The sequence below is a fragment of the Lithobates pipiens genome, unplaced genomic scaffold (assembly GCF_037356315.1).
Source record: "Lithobates pipiens isolate NorthernLeopardFrog02 unplaced genomic scaffold, aLitPip1_a1.2 Scaffold_22, whole genome shotgun sequence".
Lineage (NCBI taxonomy): Eukaryota > Metazoa > Chordata > Amphibia > Anura > Ranidae > Lithobates > Lithobates pipiens.
In genome coordinates, this window is record NW_027507784.1 from 233452988 (window position 1) to 233468627 (window position 15640).

The window sequence follows — 15640 nt, forward strand, 5'->3', positions numbered from 1 at the left end:
TCACGGATAAAGGTGTGCTCCCGGACGGCAGCAGTACATATCCAGCAAGTAACCGAAAGTGTTCGTAATGGCAAAAGAACACACCGACTCCTGACTTGACGATGAGAAGGAACCACCTATCGAACCTGTGACGCTTCCCTGGACCCAACTGAACATCCCCTGAAAGATTGAATTGCGCCGGATGCCCGTGACACCCAGACCCGAGAATGAACTGCTTGAGAAATGAGAGGATACGAGAGGGGAAAGGAACAAGGCCTGGCCAGAGTAAACCCCTGCAAAAGATGGCGAAATACCCCAATGAACACCAGTGAAATAGCCCAGAGACATACCCCCCCAACAGGGTGAGTGGCAAAAAGACCACTAGCAGGAGTGCGAAAAGATGGAAACATGATGGATGTGACGGAGTAAGCTGATAAGGCCCATGCACCATAGCAATAATACTGTCAACCTGGAGAAACCGGACGCAGGACCCAGGTCCCACCGGATACAATCGGGTCATGTTACAGCCTCCACACATCGCACGTTTCCCCCCACCACACAGCGCACGTTTCCCCCCCACCACACAGCGCACGTTTCCCCCCCACCACACAGCGCACGTTTCCCCACCACACAGCGCATGTTCCCCCCCACCACACAGCACACGTTTCCCCCCCACCACACAGCGCACGTTTCCCCCCACCACACAGCGCACGTTCCCCCACCACACAGCGCACATTTCCCCCCCCCCACCACACAGCGCACGTTTCCCCCCCACCACACAGCGCAATTTCCCCCCACCACACAGTGCACGTTCCCCTCCACCACACGTTTCCCCCCCACCACACAGCACAGCACATGTTCCACCGCACAGCACATGTTCCACCGCACAGCACGTTTCCCCCCCCACCACCACACCACACGTTCCTCCCCACCGCACAGCACACATGTCACCGCACAGCGCCCATGTACTTACCGCTGAGCAGTAGCTTGCTTGTTTCTTTATCCTCCACTAGACAGGCTCTTGTTCTCCTCAGAAGCAGCAGCGGCGGCGGCGACGACGAGAACAACACTGCTGCCATAGCTGGATTAACACTGGCAACAAAGGCCACCTTGCCCTTAGTTAAAATGGCGCCGGCCGGCGCAGCCTTGTATAGCGTCATTTCCGGTTTGGAAATAACGCAAAACTACGGCCCAGCAGCCCCTATTGGCTTCTGGGATTGATAAAAAACATCTCCCAGGAGGCATAGCAGACGGGGGAAGACGCGCTCAGGCCGCGGCCGGAAACAGGAAGCTGAAACAACTACTAACTATAAAAATGTGAGTTTAAAAAAAATATATATATATATGCCAAATGTGTTTAAGGGGCCAGAGAAGAAGGGGATGCAGAGGACTTAAAAAAGAGGGTGGAGCTCCGCTTTAAACTCTGCCTGTCACCTGCCTACCGTTGTCAGACAAACGGTCAAAGAGAGAGGATGAACCAGACCCTGGAACAATATCTCCGATGTTTTTCTTCTTTCGCACAGGACGACTGGGTGTCCCTCTTACCATTAGCAGAGTTTGCTTACAACTCAGTTCATTCTTCTATCAAGCAGACCCCCTTCTTTGCCAACTATGGATTTCACCCATCTTTCTTGCCCGCTGTTCTACAGGAGTCCCCAGTACCTGCAGTCCAGGATCATTTGAAATTCTGGAGAACCAATAACCAGTTTTTGTAGGAAGCCATTTCTAAATCCCAGAGTGATGATAAAAGATTCTATGACAGAAGAAGGAGAGGTAATTTGGAGCTGAAGCCTGGGGATAAAGTATGGTTATCTACTGCAAACCTGAAACTGGTCTGTCCTTCAAAAAATTTAGGGCCGAGATATATCGGTCCATTCTTGGTGAAGAGGAAGATTAATGCTGTTGCTTTTCGAGTTATGTCTGCCAGAGAATCTAAGAATTCACCCAGTGTTCCAGGTGTCCCTCTTGAAACAATCCGTGGCTAAACCATTTCCTGACCGTGAACCTGAAACTCCTGCTCCACTGCTGGTTGAAGGGAATGAGGAGTTCGAGGTGGAGGATGTCCTTGATTGTAGGAAGAGAAGGGGCCAAACGGAGTTCCTCATCAAATGGAAGGGCTATGGCCCTGAAGATAATTCTTGGGAACATTACTCTAATGTACACGTTCCACATTTGGTCCAAGCCTATCTTCGTCTCCATCCTGAAAATAAATCCTTAGTGGGCATCCGGAGGCTGCCCTTAAGGGGGTGCAATGTAAGGAAATAAGGAGAGGAGTGCGCATGTACGGGACTTCTGGGAAGACGCTCTGAACAAGAGCTCTGCACCACTCCGGCCCTTCTCAGCCCCCTAAGCGACCAGATCGAGCGGGACACGGCCGAAACGATCCCCGCCACTCTCTGGGAGACCAAGGCATTTCCCTGTATGCCGAACGGCACACAAAAAAGCTAGGTAAGCTGCCAACTGGACTTTAATCTGACAGCCCCTGCTCCTCCCAAGATGGAGGCCGGAGTGCCCACACGCGCAAGTATGGAGGGCTCGGATTCCATTGCGGACCCACCCTCCTCACACCAGCACCGGAACATTAAGCTGGCAACACCTGTGAGTATCTGCACATCCCAGTACCTGCACCAGAATACCATGCTGGCAACCCCAGTGAGTACCCGCACTCCCCAAGGGATATCCCCAGCCTCCACAGAGTCCTTGCTAAACAGGACCCTAGGGGATCTTCTCCACACCCCATTGCTGCAATCCCCCCTAGGCCTGGCAGGCCCCCACTACTCCTCTCCCACGCAGTCCCTCCAGTCCCCAGACATGCAGCATATGCTGCAGAGCTTCTTTGAAATGCTGGCAGCAGGCCTGGCTCATAATGCCTCACAGATCACTGCTACCATTAAAGCAGATTTACAGAGTTTGGGAGCCCGCATAGTTGCAATCGAGTGTGTTTTCGAGTGCAACTGTTTTGTGTCTTTTTACTTTTTTTTTTTTAATTTGCCGCCGTTCTCCGCTCCCGTGTGCCGTAACGTTGCAGGGAACGGAGCTCAGTGGCATTCGGCACTGTGAATCGAGGACAGCTCATTCACACAGCGCGGAGGACATCGCTGGATCCAGGGGACAAGGTAAGTAACTCTCCCTGTGCCCTCCCCTGCATCCAGCGATGTGATCCTGAGTCTGGCTCGGGGTTACAGCTCCTGTCAGTAAAATCCCAACCTGAGCCAGACTCGGGATTACCGCTAGGGGGGTTAAGAACATGGAGTACTTGTTTGACTTGAGCATTCTCAGAGGTTTGTACCAACCTTTTTTTCTTCCAGATAAGTGAGACTTGCTGGGTGACCTGTGGATTTCATGATGGTTTGCTTCTGGGACAATGTTGTCTTTAGGGCACGATGAAAAACACAGATGCTTTTAAGTTGCTGAATAATTCACTTTACATGTGACATGGAAAAATACTAACTATTGTTTACAATGCTGGTTTGACCAATCCCATCCTTCCTGCGTTTTTTTTTATAATGCATCCTTCAACTACAAGAGAATCAAAAAGTTAGGTGGACCCCCTACTATAACAATGCCATCCAGTGCGTGGAACTTCTTAACTCGAGAACGCCCCACCAGGAAAGGCATTTCGCTTTTTTACTCCCTTCTACATGCTAAACAATCTTTTGTGAAAACAAAACCGATTGCTAAATGGGAGACGGATTTAGGGAAATCATTTACAGATGATCAGTGGACAACCACATTTCGAGAAATCCAAAAAGCCTCCCGTTCTATTAATCATTGGGCAATGACTATTAGAATAATTAACAGGTGGCAATACACACCGTGTAGACTGGCAACATTTTTTCCATCTGCCCAAAATACATGTTGGAGAAATTGTGGACAGCTAGGACATCTACTGCACATGTTTTGGGAGTGTCCCAACTTGGTTAGTTACTGGAATCAAGTTTTCCAACTTATAACATCGCTCACGGGTATTGTCACTCGCCCCAATCCATCCCTAGGAATTTTACATATGGGTATTGAACAATTTCCGCATGATATGCGGATTGTTATTTCCAACATCCTTCTTTCTGCTAGATCCATGATATTACAACATTGGAAAACTGCCATGACGGTAAACATCTCTGACCTGATTAGAAGAGTGAACCAACACCACACTATAGAGCGTGCTCTTGCCATAAATACATTGAAGTGCGATCTATTTGATAAGCAATGGAAAATTTGGACCAACAAATATAAGAATTCTGTGAACTAGATCTTAACCCTGATAAGATATATCCTGTGTAGTAACCAGTATTTGCATTATTGTTTATGTAACCACCTACTTAGCCGTTTTTTTTTTTTTCACCCTTTCTTTCCCTCTCCCCTCTTCCCTCCTTCTATTACATTGACTGTTAATTACAATTGTAAAAGTCAACATGTCCTGTACCACTCGCCTTTGTATATCCTTTATAAATTAATAAAAATTTATTGAAATAAAAAAAAAGTTAGGTGGAGTTAAATTGAGAAGAGTAAAGTATGTTTGTTACAGGAGTAAATACCTTCACAAGAATGCAGTCTGTCACTTACTTTGGGAATTATCCATCCGGAGGTGTTTTTCCTCTTGGGATTTTCCATGGTGAACAATTGTGGTGTCTAGAAAGGAAAAAAAAACGAAGATGCTTATTTCAACCTGAAATTACTTCAAATACTAGGCGTATACTTGCCAAAACTAAGCCCATAGTACATGTGAGAGCATTTGAAGACATGCGTTTTAGGATTGAACATAAGCCATCATGAATTACCTCTACAACAGGTTTCAGTAGCTAACAGAGTGTTTATTGCTAGCCCCAAAATAACAAAGGAGCTGGCTCCTCATCTCAGGATAGAGGTGGAGGAGCTACTGTGGCTCAAATTGGGCATACTAATTTTTCAAATGCCTCATTATTTAATCCTCTGGGTTTCATTGCCCTGTCTGTACAAATCTTTAAAGAGATGATACTTAAAGTTTTGGTGGCCCTTAAGACACCCAGATTTAGAAGCAACAATGATTTTCAATCTAATCTGAAACAGATCTGTGTACATAACATTGTTATACGCCCCACAGATAAAGGCGGAAGTGTCGTTATTTTAAATAAGATTGATTATCTGGAAGAGATGAATAGGCTTTTATCCAATAATGTGACTTATACACAACTGTCTTCAAACCCTACAGCTAAATATAAGAGGGAGCTTTTATCTTTAATTGATGATGACTTTCAGCTAGGTATTCTAAATAAAAAAGAAAAGGCTCATCTTGTAACCTCTGTTCCGAGGGTACCAGTTATATACTATCTGCCTAAAATGTATAAAAATTTGTCCAAACCACCGGGCCGCCCTATCATCAGTGGCATAGTTTCAGTAACAGCGAGAATAGGCAGCTATGTGGATGAATTTTTACAGTCCTTGGTCACAGCAACCCCTTCTTATTTGAGGGATACAACACAAGTTATCAATTTACTGGCTGATTGTGGATGGAGAGAGGGCTGCATCCTGTCAACAGCTGATGTTGCCTCTCTCTATACTATTATATCACATCAACATGGCTTGGAGGTGGTGAAGTTTTATCTTGAACAAGATCATACTCTATCATCAATACAGTACAGAGAGATTTCATCATAAAACTTGATTTTCGCTACAAGCCACAATTATTTCTGGTTTGGGGGTAACTTCTTTTTACAAACCTGTGGCATTGCTATGGGCGCTAAATTCGCCCCTAGCTTGGCCAACTTATTATTGACTCATTGGGAAAAGGAGGTAATAGATACTGACCCTCCGAGGGAGTTGCGTCTATGGAGAAGGTACTTTGACGATGTCCTTCACCTGTGGGTGTGGGAGTCCCTTGAGGCATTTTTCTCCTAACTCAATCTAAACAATAGAGGTATCTCCTTAGAGTATGAGGCAAGCCAATCCCAGATCAATTTCCTTGACCTTAATATCACTGTTAAGGATGGATGTTTGACTACTACCACATACTTTAAGGAGACTGATAGCAATGCCTTTATCCTACTAACTAGCTGCCATCATGCATCATGGCTCAATGTGGTTCCTAAAGGCCCATTCCAATGCATCAGGCAGAATTGCACTACTAGTTTGGACTATCAGCAGCAAGCTCCGGTTTTAAAATCTAGGTTGAGAAAGAGATTGACGAGACTATTAAAAATGTTGGGGGTATGCTTTAAAATCTAAAAAAAAAAAAAAAAAAAAAAAAAAAAAGTTGGGGACATGGATATGCTAAATGGATTAAAAAGGGTTAATCAAGTACCAGATAATAAACTTGGGTGCTGCATGATTACTGAATATTCCAACCAACATTTTTCTGTTAGAAATATTTTTAACAAACATTGGAGCATTTAAAAAAAAAGACAAGATTTTGGGTCCAGCTATTCCTGATCGACCAGTAGTCATATATAGAGGAGCTCCCTCCTTACGGCACAGTATTGCTCCCAATGTAATAGACCCTCCTAAAATGATTTGTCAAATCAACTCTTTCAGAGGGCGAAATTATGAAACTGTGAAACCTTTCAGTCCACACAGACTAAGATCCTACAATATTGATTCATTCATCGCTCTACGGAGTGTGTTGTATATCCGATTCAATGCCCATGCGCCAAACAATATATTGGATTCACTAAAAGAGTTCTACATGTATGTCTGGATGAACATGTTGGAAATATCAAATGCGAGCTTGCTAAACACAATCTATCCAGGCATTATGCCAAACATCATGACAAAAAACTTAAAAGGACCCTTTTCATACCTATTGATAACATTTGTCCTCATTGGAGGGGTACCAATAAGATTACATCGATCTCTAGGCTTCGCCAAACTGCTGGCTGGAAGTTAAACAGTGGGGACCTTGAGTGGAGAGTGAACAAGCCTTACTTTTTGACTGCTGGGTTGCATTATTAGGTTCTTTTTGGGGCCAAGTGGAACTGGTCTAAGTGGTAAGTTAAAACCAGAGTTAGTGGAACTGGTCTAATTTTGCGAGCTAAAAACCAGAGTTTAAAACAGGAGGTTATAACAGGGGTCATAGTACCTGTGTAGTGTGAGTACCTGAGTGTTGTCTGAGTAGCGTGTGTGGATCGTTAGTACTTGTGCATTGCGAGTGCGAGTGGTCTGCGAGTGCACATAAGTCTGCGAGTGCACATAGGTCTGCGAGTGGTCTGCAAGTGCACGTAGGTCTGCCAGTACCTGTTTATTGTCTTGTTGAGTACCTGCGTATTGTCTTGAGTATTAGTGTCAGGAAGCTAGTTGTTAGGCAATTTTGGCAGGGTATAATCCCCAATCCTCATTAAATTTAATAGGTATGATGCCCAGCGGGTGTGGAGAGGCAACTTGTTGTACATCTTGTGGCATGTATGCGTTCCTTGATCATCCAATCGAGGGCGAATACTGCTGTGCAAAATTTAGGGGAATTGTTTCCCTGGAAGCCCAGGTTCTGAATCTGGGGAAGCAACTGTCAGTACTGAGAAGTCCCTCCATACTAAAGGAGAGCCAGGAACGTACAAATCAGAGGCCAGCACAGAGGTGGGTGGAGACAAAGAGGTGTAGGCACTAGCAAAGAGTAGATGGGTGACAGTCAGGAAGGGTAGAGGGTCAAGTGCCAGGGAGGCCAATCCAGGGCTGGAGCATCCCAATAAGTACACTCCATTGAGTGACATTGGTGATCCCAGTCAGGGACCAGCACTGCTGGAGCTGAGGGACTCTTATAGCTGCTGGGGGGAAGAACTCCTCCAGTGAGAGTGGGGAAAAGTTAAGGGAAAGGAAAGATTCTGGTGGTAGGGGACTCAATTCTTAGAAGGACAGAGAGACCAATCTGTAACAAAGGCCTGAAGCGTTGAACAGTAAGTTGTCTGCCGGGTGCTCGGGTTTGGCACATCACGGATCTGGTGGACAGATTACTGGGAGGGGCTGGGGAAGACCCAGCTGTCATGGTGCATGTTGGCACCAATGACAAAGTAAGAGGTAGATGGAGTGTCCTAAAGAACAATTTTAGGGACTTAGGAGCTAAATTGAGGAAAAGGACCTCCAAGGTAGTATTTTCAGGAATACTACCGGTACATCGAGCCACACCAGAAAGGCTGAGGGAGATTAGGGAAGTAAACAAGTGGCTGAAGAGCTGGTGTAGTAAGGAGGGGTTTGGGTTCCTGGGGGACTGGGCTGACTTCTCAGTCGATAACTGGTACTATAGAAGGGACGGACTGCACCTAAATGAGGGTGCAGATCAGCTGGGAATGAAGATGACCAAAAAGTTAAAGGGGTTTTTAAACTAGGTGATGGGGGCAGGGTGCAGAGGTAGAGATAGTAAGTACAGAACATATTCCAGAGTGTAGTATTGGGGCCATTAGTGGTAGGTTGACAAAAGCGCATAAACTCAAGTTAAGTATAGTAGCAAGTCTTAGTTGCAATCTCGGAACACCCAATAAGTGGATAATATGCGACCGGTCTACACTACATGGTATGTTCACCAATGGCAGGAGCCTGGAGGACTAGGAGATACTATTGTACGAGGAGGATTTTGTGGGAATTTCAGAGACCTGGTTCAACAGCTCTCATGATTGGCTGGCAAACATTCAAGGGTATACCCTTTATCGCAGGGATAGAGAGGGTAAAAAAGGGGGAGGGGTATGCCTATATATCAAGAATAATGTACAAGTGAATGTGAAAGATGACATCACTAAGGATGCTAGGGAGGAGGTGGAATCCTTATGGGTAGAGCTCCAAAGAGATGAAGCTAAGGGGAAAATAATACTGGGAGTATGCTATAAGTCCCCTAACCTGAGGGAGGAAGGGGAGACTGATATGCTATCCCAATTTGGATTAGCAGCAAGGATGGGAAGTGTTATCATAATGGGGGATTTTAATTATCCAGACAGACTGGGCAGAGGGAACCACGCATTCATCTACAGCTCGCCAGTTCCTAAATGTCTTGCAGGACAATTTTATGGGTCAGATGGTAGATGCATCAACTAGAAATAAAGTGTTACTGGATCTACTGTTTACCAACAATACAGACCTGATCACGGATGTGAAAATATGGGGCAATTTAGGAATCAGGAAACAGCGACCACAGGTCGATTGGCTTCTGTATAAAATCACACAAATAGGACACATAAGGGGAATACAAAGACACTGAATTTCAAAAGAGCCAACTTCCCTAAACTACGAACAGTACTAGAAGGCATAAAATCAGATAAAATCTTAGGAACAAAGAACACGGAGGAGAGATGGGTTTGCTTTAAGAGCATATTAAATAAGGGCATTAGCAAATGCATCCCATTGGGTAATAAATTTAAAAGAGCGAACAAAAGTCCTGGATGGCTTAACTCCAATGTAAAAATGCATATAAAAGCAAAGGAGAAGGCCTTCAAAAAATACAAGGTTGAGGGAATCATCATCAACAGTCAGACTTTATAAAGAATGCAACAAGAAATGTAAGGGTGCAATAAGGACGGCTAAGATAGAACATGAAAGACACATAGAGGAGAAGAGCAAAAAAAAAATCCAGAGAAATTCTTTAAGTATGTAAATAGAAGTAAAAAAAGGAGACTATATACAAAATGTTAGTAATGAGAACAGTATCATTAGCAGTAATCATCATGACCAAACCAATCTACTAACCTTCTATGAGAAGGTGAGTTGCCTGCTAGATAAAGGAAGGCCCGTAGACGTGGTGTATCTGGATTTTGCAAAAGCATTTGACACAGTTCCCCATAAATGTTTACTGTACAAAATAAGGTCCCTTGGCAGGGACCATAAGGTGAGTACATGGATTGAAAACTGGCTGCAAGGGTGAGTTCAGAGGGTGATGATAAATGGGGAGTACTCGGAATGGTCAGGGGTGGGTAGTGGGATCCCCCAGGGTTCTGTGTTGGGACCAATCCTATTTAATTTGTTCATAAACGACCTGGAGGATGGGATAAACAGTTCAATCTCTGTATTTACGGATGATGCTAAGCTAAGCAGGGCAATAACTTCTCTGTAGGATGTGGAAACCTTGCAAAAAGATCTGAACAAATGAATGGAGTGGGCAACTACATGACAAATGAGGTTCAATGTAGAAAAATAAAATAGTAAAAAGTTAAATAATGCATTTGGGTGGCAAAAATAGGAATGCAATCTATACACTGGGGGGAGAACCTCTGGGGGAATCTAGAATGGAAAAGGACCTAGGGGTCCAAGTAGATAATAGGCTCAGAAATGGCATGCTATGCCAAGCTGCTGCTAACAAAGCAAACCGAATATTGGCATGCAGTAAAAAGAGGATCAACTCCAGAGATAAAACGATAATTCTCCCGCTCTACAAGACTCTGGTCCAGCTGCACCTGGAATATGCTGTCCAGTTTTGGGCAGCAGTCCTCGGGAATGATGTACTGGAAATGGAGCAAGTACAAAGAAGGGCAACAAAGCTGATAAAGGGTCTGGAGGATATAAGTTATGAGGAAAGGTTGCGAGTACTGAACTTATTCTCTCTGGAGAAGAGACTCTTAAGAGGGAATATGATTTTAATATACAAATACCATACTGGTGACCCCACAATAGGGATAAAACTTTTTTGAAAAAGGGAGTTTAACAAGACTTGTGGCCACTCATTAAAATTAGAAGAAAAGAGGTTTAACCTTCAACTATGTAGAGGGTTCTTTACTGTAAGATGGGCAAGATATGGAATTCCATTATCACAGGTAGTGGTCTCAGCAAGGGGCATTGATAGTTTCAAGAAACTATTAGATAAGCACCTAAACGACCACAACATACAGGGATATACAATGTTATACTGACATATAATCACACACATAGGTTGGACTTGATGGATTGGCATCTTTTTTCAACCTCACCTACTATGACCAAATATGCGACCAAATGGATTTTCAACATGAGATCTTATGTGCCCTTTGGCTGAAACGTTGACTGGGATATAAACTGCTTCATAAATAATGCTTAGGTTTTATCCTTGTTTTAATTTTATAATATCTATATGCACTATTATATATGGAATACCTAATGTAATCTTTTCTGTCTTGATATGTATATGTTTTAATTCCATTATCTAAGATACGATTGTATATGCAGTGTTTGCTTGGCTTCTTATGCCTACTTTTTGCCGTTGCCTATTGTTAATTTCTAATTTTTAACTTTACATTTATGATATCATGTTTTGCCACTAGATGGCGGAAGCAGCTATCATCTCTCTGGCTTCTTCTATTATATTATGTGCTGTGGCGAGTCTTAAGATGGCAGCTCCTATCCGTTTCCTACTATATCCCCTGAATAGCCCTTCGTTAAGATGGGGCCGCGGGATTATTTAAGGTCATACGTGATGACACAGTTGCAGCAACCAATCCCCAGACGACGTTCTATCATGATGAAACACATAGGGTGTGGCCTGTGTTACGTCATCACGTTTTTCCTCTTCGGTGGTTGATGGTTACAGCAAGTAGAGAGCAGAGGAAGCTTGTGGAGGCGCCACAACAAATCCACTATGTTATATCACGCATAAAGATATTTTATCTTGAAAGTGCAAATCTTTTTAGCTTATTAAATGTATTCATTTAAATACTACACTATGGAGCCTATTCTGTTTACGTCTTTCGAGTGCCACGGACCTAGCAGCTTCAGGCATCCAGACATCTACATAGGTTTTTGGGAGACCTAATTCCCTATGCCTGGTGAGATCGCTTTTTAGTGGTCTTTCAAGTCGGTAAGATGATTATATAATCACTTGGGTGTAAACTTACCTGGATGGATTTCTCTTCATACATTTTCCTTGTCACCTTATCTCTGAGGCCGCGTACACACGGGCGGATTGTCTGTCCAACTTAGTCCGCTGAACCGTGTTTCAGCGGACAATCAGCTCGTGTGTGGGCTTCAGCGGACTTTTTCAGCGGACTGTCTGACGAACAAAGTCTTACGGAATTTCCGTAATTTTGTCCGTTCAAACTTGGTTTTGTCCGTCCAAACTTGGTTTCAGCGGACAGTCCGCTCATGTGTAGGCAAGTTGGACGGACTAAGTATGGCGCATGCTCAGAAAGGATTTACACGGCCGAAGGTTGCATTGCAGTGTATAGGACGTCGTTTTTCTAGTCCCGTCGTACGTGCTGTACACGTCATCACGCACGCTTTCAGCGGACTGTCTGCTCATCGTGTGTGGTCAAGTCCGTTCATTCAAATTTTGAACTGACTGTCTGTCGGATTGTCTGACGAACTTAGTTGGGCAGACAATCCGCCCGTGTGTACGCGGCCTGAGCCTGTATGAGAACTCATTTATTAACCCTTCATTACATGGATTTCAATTTGGGACTTTTCTTCAGTGTTTCAACTTTATTTTTGGGACTCTGCTTTAGTTTTTCTTTTTAGATGTTTTCACCAAATGCATTCGAGAATTTATATTCATTTTATTATTTCTATATGTTGTTAGGTATTTTTATTTCATTATTTTATTGGGACTATCTTTACCATTTAATTTTGATTGCATAAATTTTGTAGTATATTATATTTTGGAATTACACAATTTTTATTGCCTATTGATTAACACATCACAAGTGTTTTCTATCCTATTTGGTTGAAGTTTTTCTTATTACGCGTTTGAACTTTGCCTTAGTTTTCCTTATCTAATTTTTTTCCTCACCAATCTATTTGATTATCCTTTTCCCTTTTTTTTTTTTTAATTGGGAATTTATCACATCTAGCGCTGCACCTATAGCCTAATTACCTCTACAACTTGCTTTCTGGACACAATAAAAATCTTAGTCCCAAATTATGGACATATGCATGTGAAGATAGGAAAAAAAAATACATACTTACATTGAACCATGGATGTTTTATGGCTGCACAGGTGACTTGTGCTCCATAGTTTCATACTGTAGCGCAAACAAATGGAGCACATTTAACCACTTCAATACAGGGGACTTATACCCCCTTCCTGCCCAGACTAATTTTCTTTTTTTAAACTTAAAATCTTTATTATTTTTGACAAAATACATTCCAATATAGATGAATACAATTAATTGGTATTGCTTATCATATTGTATAGAACAAATAACAAAATTGGGGAATGAATAACAATAATTAATAATAACTTTAAGGTACAATATTTGACGTTTGATATCCCGCTACCACCCACCCCAACTGGGATCATACTGTAGGCAGGACCTGGTCAACAAATATTTAATTTTTTAGGAATGGAAAGAAGACGACGATGAGGGGTCTATAAGAAATTCAATATCTTGGTGTATCATATATTCTTTAAGTAATTGGAGGCTCTCGGGTTGGTTATCCAAACTTGCCATTTTTTTTGAAGATAGTGCTAGAGAAATTTTTGAATGCTAACATCAATTCGTATTGGGCCTGAGTGTTCATTCTTATAATGACATTTGACAAGTTAGGAAGTTAGGAGTTTCTGTGCATTTCCACATGTTGGCAATGGCATGTCTCGCTATCAGGATATGTGATACTATTGTTCTATAGCAATGTGGGTATATATCTATATTTAATACTAATAATGCTGTTGCGGTGTTAGTTTTGTCAAATTAACTGTAAGTTCTGCAATAAAAGAGGAAACTGAAATCCAAAAACTTGAAAGAGTCTTGCATGACCAAAGAATATGGTATATGTTTCCCACTAATTCCTCACACCTCCAGCAGATGGGAGAGATGGAAGGGAATATTTTGGACGGAAGGTGTCAGGTACCATCTGTTGAAGATTTTTTTGTGAATTATCCCAATGTTCTATATATGAAGATGCTTTATGAGTGATCAATAGGGCTTTGTACCATTGTTCCAAAGTAAAAGTTTGTGAAAAGTCCTTTTCCAATTTTAACATGTTGGGATTTTTTTCCTCTGAGGATGAAGGGGAGAGAAATTTGTAGTGTGTGAAATATTGGCATATTTCTTTTGGGATATCAATTTTGTCAGAAAGGATTATTATTTTTAGATATGCGCATTTGCTGAATTTCCCTTCCACCATTTTCTTGAAGTGTGCTGGTAGTCAATTATAAGGCTGGAAGCCTTTTTGGTCCACTCTTTTGTTGACTGATGTATTTTACAGTAGTCTATTATTCTTGTGGGCAATGCTATTTTAGCAAGCAAGTTTCTCTTTTTGGTTATGGATACGAATATGAATGAATAAGAATAGGTTTCCAAGCTATTAAAGTTGATTTAAAAGAAAGGAGGTTTGGAACAATTATTTTTTAGGTTATTACATGCTTCGCCATAGAAAGGGCGAATAGGTCATGAACTATAGTAATTTATTTTTCGATATTTAACCATAGTTTATCATTATAGGAGAGGTAAACCAATATTTCATTTGGTCTAATAAAGAAGCATAATGATAGTTTCTAATGTCTGGCATGCCCATTCCTCCTAGATCTTTGTTGGCAGTTAGTATTGAGAATGCAATCAGTGAGACCTCCGACTTTAGAAGAATGGAATAAAGTGATGGATGCTACAGTATGGAGGGAAGAATCTGGATAAATTCTTAAAAATCTGGAAGCCCTGGTTAGATAAAATGGGATGTCCTCCTTAAAGGGGATACTAGGGGAGGAGACCATATCTCTAGGTGGATACGATCCGGGAATTATAGGGGGGAGAGGTGGGCTGGAAGTGGTAAATGAGAGAGAAATAAGTTAGGAATAAGAATATATAAGACACTGGTAGTAAATAGTAATAGTAAATATGGTGTATCACTGTGATGCTCGTCACTTTATTACAAGGGAGATTCTGGGGGGGGGGGGGGGGGCTGATGGATCATTTCTTTTTGTTTTTTTTCTGTTGTCCCTTCTTTAAGGAAATAAGTACGTAGGATGCAGAACAATGTAATGATGGTTATTTAAAAAAAATGTATACATGATAATGTAATGGAATGAAATTATAACACTATGTATACGTCTTGAGGTTCTTCTCAAATGGCTGTATGGACTTTTGTAAAAATCATTAAAAAAAAATAAAGGGGAAAAAAAAAACGAAAAGAGAATGCTTCTCTAACGTTTTTTTTTTCCATTCTATATGTCATTTTTTAATTTAGTGTTCATTTGTTTAAAGAATTTGGAGGGTAACGGAATTGGAAGAGAGCAGAAATAATATAGTATTTTGGCAATTATTTGCATCTTAAATGCTGCTTTTTTCCCAACCCATGAAAGTTGTGCTTTTTGGATTTGGTGCAGATCATTATTAGTTTGTTCTAGGAGTTTTGGAAAATTTACATCATATCGTTTGGAAGGAGGATATGTAAGTTTTATACCTAGATATGTTATGTTAGTTGTCTCATCCCAATTATATCTGTATTACGCACACGTTTTCCAGGCTTTGTGGAGATTCATGAGTAGGATATAACATTGATTTTGATTAATTTTATAATAGGACATGTTACTATATTGGTCTAATAATTTCTGAACATTATGAAGAGATATGTCGGCTTTGTCAAGGTTAAGATGATGTCATCTTCAAAAAGACCCAGTTAGTAATCATATTGCCCTATTTTTATGCCGCTGATGTCCAGATTTGTGCGTATATATTCAGCTAATGGCTCTATTGCTAGGGAAAATATTATTGGGGAAAGTGGGCATCCTTGTCCAGTACCATTGGATTTTTTTAAGCTTTTGGAGATTAATCCTGAAGAGAGCACTTTTGCTGAGGGTTGGGAATATAATGAC

The 15640-nt window shown here is 41.9% G+C and overlaps 1 protein-coding gene across 1 annotated transcript in view; it reads right to left on the reverse strand.

Annotated features, from left to right (window-relative positions):
• Positions 1–4519: 4519 nt before the first annotated feature.
• The window catches only part of CPPED1 (calcineurin like phosphoesterase domain containing 1), a 625662-nt gene continuing 614541 nt past the window's right edge, over positions 4520–15640 (reverse strand). The window contains exon 4 of the mRNA XM_077448914.1: positions 4520–4608. Coding sequence (XP_077305040.1) covers positions 4535–4608 — 74 coding nt within the window. The 3' untranslated portion in view covers positions 4520–4534. The remainder of the gene's footprint in view (positions 4609–15640) is intronic.